This window comes from Gracilinanus agilis, chromosome 2 (assembly GCF_016433145.1).
Source record: "Gracilinanus agilis isolate LMUSP501 chromosome 2, AgileGrace, whole genome shotgun sequence".
NCBI lineage: Eukaryota > Metazoa > Chordata > Mammalia > Didelphimorphia > Didelphidae > Gracilinanus > Gracilinanus agilis.
This window is the reverse complement of record NC_058131.1, coordinates 3,336,946-3,343,355: the sequence shown is the minus strand read 5'-3', so window position 1 is coordinate 3,343,355 and position 6,410 is coordinate 3,336,946. Positions and strand designations below refer to the sequence as shown.

Sequence of the window (6,410 nt, the reverse complement as noted above, 5' to 3'; positions counted from 1 at the left end):
GGAAAAGCATTATGTATGGAAATGCAGAAAAGATGGCATTCCTTGAACTAAAGAGCCCCTTTTAATGAAGTCGAGGTGTAGGACAGATTTATTAGCTCCTATTTTCCCGAGGAACATTCTCATTGATTTCCTGTCCACATTGCGAAGCCCTGCAGACCCTTTGTGGGATTAACTTTGTTTCTTAAGAAGTCGGAGAGCACAGGATGAAGCCATACTGACCACACCTGCACGGCCACACCTGGGATGCCCCAAACGTTAGCAGCCGCGGACCACAAAGCACGCCAGGGCCGGCTCGGACAGAAGGCGGCTCTGATTTACGATCTGCCAGGATCCCCCCACGATGCTGAGAAAGACCTTAGAAATGGACTTCAAAGCGGCAGCTGCTCTCCCCGCCAAGAGGGACAGCCAGCGCGGGCCTTTCTAGCCAAACTGTTCTCACCCACTTTTTGCACTTTTATGGAGGGCAGAAGATTTAAAAAGCAGTCATTTCAACAATGAGGCAAGGAGGTGATGCTGCTGCTCCTAGGAAATGCCCTGGGCTCTAAGGGAGAGCCTGGCAGCAGCACAGGCAGGCAGAGAGGGCCCCAAGGTGGCACCATGGACCCAGAGAGGGGAATGAAGGCAAGTGTCCAAGCCTCGGTTCCGTCTTCCAGAAATATGGGGGTCAAATCGACCAGGGCAGCCCTTTCGCGGCTAAGAGCAAAGGCACCAAGCTTGCCACTGGTGAGCGAGGCTCACGTCCGAAAGAAGCACAGGATGCCAAGTTGGATCGAGAACGTTTATTCCCACAAGTGCGTGTCCCCTTCCACGAGGACCCTGGTTCTGCACCCTTGTCACAACACAAGTCAAGGCAAGATGGCGGCCACGAAACACGGAGTAACCCCATTGTCTAGGCTTGGGCTTCCCATCCCAGTGTCCCTTAGTGTCCCCTCTGCCCTGTTCCTAATCCAAGCTCATGCTCGGCTAAAAGCTTCACCAACCCTCGGGCCGAAGGGTTTTCTGTCGCTTCAAGGCCCCGGATGTGTCTGCTAGCAAGGCAGCCTTCCCAGGTCCTGGTGATTTTTGGTTTTTCCCCATGCCAACGTATGTTGTGTCTAAGTGCCCGGAGAGAGGGTCTGGTCTGGCTCCCTCGTACCAACCACCGCCTCCCTCCCCTCCTCACACTTTCCAAAGCTACTTTAATATGCCCACCATCACTTCGCTGATATCCCAGAGTTTTCTGGCCACGGAATCGTCCATAGCTTTGGGCAGGAGCTCCTCCTCTTTGCAGTCCCCAAAGTACTTTCCTGACACACCCTCTACTTCTGCTGAGGAGGCCAGGTAGATGGAGGTTTGGGCTCCTTCTTCGGGGGTTTTGAAAAAAGCCCACGACACTAGATTGAAAAGGGGCTTCACTAGCAGGGGAATATGGATGTGCCTCCCCAGATTGGTTCGGACAATCCCCGGATGAAGCACGTTTACGGTGACATCCGTGCCCTCTAGGCGGCGGGCTAGTTCTCTGGTAAAGAGAATATTTGCCAGCTTGCTCTGACTATAACAGAAACTTTTATTATAGTTTAGCTCACTGTTCAGATCTTCAAAGTTGATTTCTCCATATTTATAAAGTTTGGAAGAAACCACCACAATCCTGCTGGGGGCCGAGTCCTTAAGGCGCTCAAGGAGCAGGTTAGTAAGCAAGAAGTGGCCCAAGTGATTCACCCCAAACTGCATTTCGAAACCATCCTCCGTCTTCGTGTATGGACACTGGAAGACGCCTGCATTATTAATCAACACATCCAGCCGGGGCTCCTCCTAGAGAAGCAAAGAGAAGAGTTCGGTGAGGACTTGGGGCACGTCACCCAACTTTCCCTTGACCTCCCCAAAGTCAAATTCTACTTGAGTTTCCAGCTCCAAGTTACCCTTTAAAAAATGTATTATATGATGCAAAACGCACTTCCATATTGGTCCCTACTGTAAGAGCTCACTTGTACAAAACCAGAACCCCCCGATAAAGCCATAAATAATAAACTGATGTGGAAGATAGTATGCACTGAGCCGCATCCACCTGATTCCACAAGTTCTTCCTCTGGAGGTGGAGAGCATCCCCCGTCACAAGGCCTTCAGGACGGCCCCAGATCACCGCACTGCTGAGAGGACCCACGCTTTCACAGACCATCGTCGTCCATTGCTGCAGTTCCTGCGTACGATGTTCTCCCGGTTCTGCTTCTTTCACTCTGCATCGGTTCCTGCAGATCTTCCCAGCCTTTTCTGAGATCATCTTGTTTATCATTTCTCCCAGCACAGCAGTATCCCATCGCCGACATGTACAACTTGTTCAGCCATTCCCAATGGATGGATATTCCCCTCCATTTCCAATTCGTTGCCACTGCAAAAAGAGCTGCTCCGAGTAGTTTTGCACAAGTGGGTCCTTTCCCCTTCTTTATAATGTCTTTGGGATACAGATCCAGCAGTGGTACTACCAGCTCAAAGGACAGGCAGTTTTAGAGCCCTGTGGGCAGAGTTCCATCATTTTCCAGAATGCTACCAACAGTGCATTGGTGACCTGATTTGCCGCATCCACTCAACATTTATCAATTTCCTTTATTGTCATAATGGCCAAGCCAATAGGCGTGAGGTGGTACCATTTGCATTTCTCCAATCAGGAGGGATTCAGAACATTTTTTCATATGATTATCGATAGCTTTGATTTCTTCTTCTGAAAAATGCTTAGTCATATACATTGACCACTTGTCCACTAGGGAATGGCTTGAACTCTTACACACTGGACTTAGTTCTCTTTAGATTTGAGAAATGAGACCTTTATCAGAGAAATGTTATACAAATTTCTTCCCAATTTGTTGTTCTCTTTCTGATCTTGTTTATGTTGGGTTTGTTTGTTCTAAAACCTTTTAATATAATCAAAATTATTCATTTTACATCTTATAATGTTCTTTCTCTTGATTTGGTCACAAATTCTTCTCTCGCCAAAGATCTGCCAGGTGAACTATTCTATGTTCCCCTAATTATGGTGTCACCCTTTATATCTAAATCAGGTGCCCCTTCTGACCTCATTTAGGTGGAGGGTGTGAGATATCGTCTCTACCTAGTTTCTGCCAGACTGTTTTCCAATTTTCCCAGCTGTTTCTGTTAAACACCAAGTCTCTCCCCAGTTGAGAGGCCACACAATGGAGCCATCCTGCAAACAGGAAGCCCAGAAAAACATGGCAGACAACCGAGGCAACCCACCAGGAAGAGCTGTAGGACCAGAATCCAAGACTTGTGACTTCTGGCCTTGAGATGTACGCATCCGCCCTACACACAGTGACCCAGAATTCATCAGCCAACTCGAAACAGGTCCAGCTGCCAAAGCTGCCTATTCTTGTAGTGTTCCTTTGGTAACCCTCCATCGGTGTGGAGCTCCCTCCTCTGAGGGGTCCCAAACCCTTCGATGGGGCAGCACAGGAAAAAGGAGGAAAAAAGACAAGGGAATGGCAGTGGCAGGCACAAATACTAAGTGGGAGTGCAGGGACAGGGGGAGACGGAGCGGGAAACCTCTTGTAGGAAGCTGTGACCGAGCTCACTCTGAAAACTCAAGACCTCTGAGGAGTCACCCATTGGCTCCTTGGCCATTCTCTCTCCCACCTCCATGCCTTTGCACAGGTGGGCTCTGGATCCACAAGGCACTCCTGCCCTGTGTCAGCACTTCAGTCAAGAGGCTGGGACAGGTCCTGCCTGTTGTCAGGGCTCACTCCTGGGGAGCTGAAGGCTGGTGTGTGTCTCTCTGTATCCCCAGCTCCCAGCATGGGCCTTACACACCTGGGGGACAGAACCCTCAGACAAGCAGGCCCGTTCCTGGCTCAGTTCTTGAATATATTCCTCCCGGGAGGCGACTGCAAAGGGCAGAGGCTGGGGGTGAGGGTGGGGAGTCGCGCCCCTCCAGGCCCAGGAACAAAGGGATCCCCAGAAGATGGCTCCGATCCTGCCCTCATCCCCGTAGCTTTGCCTCTACCACCTCCTGCCCAAAGGCCCAGCAGACGCCTGCGGGGTCCTGGAACCCCCTCTTAGGGCTGGGCTCTCCTCCTCTCCTCCATGCCTCCTTCTTGTCTCCCGTGGAATGGAAGCGAGCTGAGGGCAGGCTCTGTTTCACTTCTGCCTCAAAGCTGGGTCTGGCTCTGCTGAAACCTGAGGAATCCTGAGCTCTGCTGGGAGGAAGCCCCAGGAATGCCTCGGGCCAAGGCTTCCTTCAGGGCTTGCCACATTCTGGGTAGGAAGATTGCTGGTGCTGGGAGAGGGAGATCACTCTGGCCATTTCCTGGGTAAAAGAGATCCACTGAGGCCACTTCCAGTGTCATGGTGCTGCCCGGGGCTCTGAGAGGTCGGGCAACTTGTCCAGTCACACAGCCAGCAGGGGTCTGGGCAGGACTTGAACTTAGATCTTGCTGTCTCTCAGACGGTTCTTTATCTGCTAAAGCGGCATCCTGGGGGACCTTGTAAGGGGTCTGTGAGCTCAAAGGGTTGGATGAGCATCAGCGCCCACAGCCTTGCCCTGTTTCTCCCCATCCCTCCTGTTTGCTGTTTTTCTGGCACAATACGATCCGAGTATGTTCAAGTACCCCGATTTGTTCAGCCACCCCAACCCTGGCACCCGCCGGTCTCCAGCCTCAGCGTTTCTGGTGATGTTTTTCCTCTTCCAAAGACCTTCCTGCCAGGATACGGCCAATAAGGACAGAATAAGCAACAGAAACCAGGGCTCTGGGGCGGAGGGTCGGTGTCGGGGTTCCACATTGGGGGTCCTCCTGGGGGAGACAGAAGCCGCTCCTCCCCTCATCCGGCCCTGACACCCCAACATTCAGAGAGGGGACGGGGCCCTCGGGGGCTCTCCCTCTGGAGGGTTTCCCAAAGCCACCGCCTTGTCAGTAAACTTTTCTCAGTGAACAAAAATCCATTTTCCCTCCTTTCTGCCACAGCCAGGGAAAAAGAGAAGGAAGACAGAGTTCCAGTAAGCTGACCTGCCTGGGGAAGGGGGACGGGGACAGGGGCATCCGGCCCAAGTCTCTCTGCCCCTTGACATTTCCCAGCTGAAACTGTTCTCCTGATTCTGCGCCCTCCTCTGCCTCAGTTTCCCCATCTCCCGAGTTCTCTCTGCCGTCCACTCTGCTCCCCCAGCCCTGGCTCAGCAAGTCTGAGAGAGGAGCCCCCTCCTGCCTGGGGTGCCCAGGGACTCCTTTCTCTGGTAGGGGCAGCGCACAGAGGCCCCCCCCACCTTGGACCCAGGAAGGCTGGAGTTCAAATCCTGCTTCAATCACTTCCAAGCTCCGGGACCCTGGAGAGTTCCCTTCTCTCCTCCCAGAGGCTCTCTACCAAGAGAAGCCCCCACATGCTGATGGCTCTGGGTGCCATGAGCCCCCCAAACTCCCGTGGCTCCTTCCTCCACAGCCAGCCCCAGGCCCCATCCATGCCAGTGTTTGCCGGGTGCCCGCCAGCATTTCTCATTTTCTCTCTGGTCAGATCTGGGGGGACCGCGGAGGCGCCTCCAGGCTTCTGAGAACAGAGCTCGCTGACCCTCCGCGGCTCTTCCTTCGCCCATCTCTGTGATCCTGGCACACCCCGCTCCTTCTGCCCTCAGCCCCTGCTCCGGCCCCTCCTAGGGTGACCCCCAGTCCTGATCTGCCCCCCATAGGCTGCAGCCCTCCTTCCTCTCTTTCTGTCTCTTCGCCTTGGCTCGGTTTTCATTCATAACCGGTCTGAGTCCAGCGGTGGGGGGGGGGGGGGGGGTAGCCACCAGGGTTTCTCCAGGGTGCTCAGCCCCGCAGATGGCATCTGGGCCCTGGCCCTCACGAGGCTTCTGCTGCAGCCAATGCGCTTCTAATGGATCCACTCACGGGCTTCTTGGCTAAAGCCTGTTCTTGGAAAACTTCCTGCCCCGCTCCGGCCATTCATTTCCCACCTCTGTGCCTTTGCACTCCCTGGCACTGACGCCAGACACCTGCTCCCAACACATTCTTCCTCCTCACGCCCTCCGTTCACTAAAAGGTCCTCGGTCAGGAGGGCCGTCTTCTCCGCAGGTCCTCCTTGACTCCCGGTCCCAAAGCAGCCCGAGGATTTGTAGAAGGAGGCACGTGCAGTGGACCCAAGCTCCTTTCCTGGGCCAAAGCGCAGCTTTCCCTCAGCCTCAAGGGCGCATGCCACGCCCACCTGCTGTTCCGGTCCTCTACCGGGGCGCAAAGTTCCGCCCACCTAGAGACCCGCCCCTCCACCGCTTGGGCCCAGCCCCCTAGTCCCACCCCCAATACCATAGCCACACAGCCCCCTGCTTCCCCCACTGCGCATGCTCCGCTCACCTGCAGCACCTCCCGGCAGAAAGCTCGCACAGAGCTCAGCGACGCCAGGTCCAGCTCTTTGATGATGAGCTCCCCGGCCGGGCTGCCCTC

The 6,410-nt window shown here is 54.3% G+C and overlaps 1 protein-coding gene across 1 annotated transcript in view; it reads right to left on the bottom strand.

The window, feature by feature from the left end:
- Positions 1-764: 764 nt before the first annotated feature.
- LOC123237493 (retinol dehydrogenase 14-like) overlaps positions 765-6,410 on the bottom strand; it is a 15,068-nt gene continuing 9,422 nt past the window's right edge. The window contains exons 2-3 of the mRNA XM_044664451.1: positions 6,321-6,407; positions 765-1,791 (exon numbers count right to left, since the gene is read on the bottom strand). Of these exons, the coding sequence (XP_044520386.1) occupies positions 1,174-1,791; positions 6,321-6,407 (705 nt within the window). The 3' untranslated portion in view covers positions 765-1,173. The remainder of the gene's footprint in view (positions 1,792-6,320; positions 6,408-6,410) is intronic.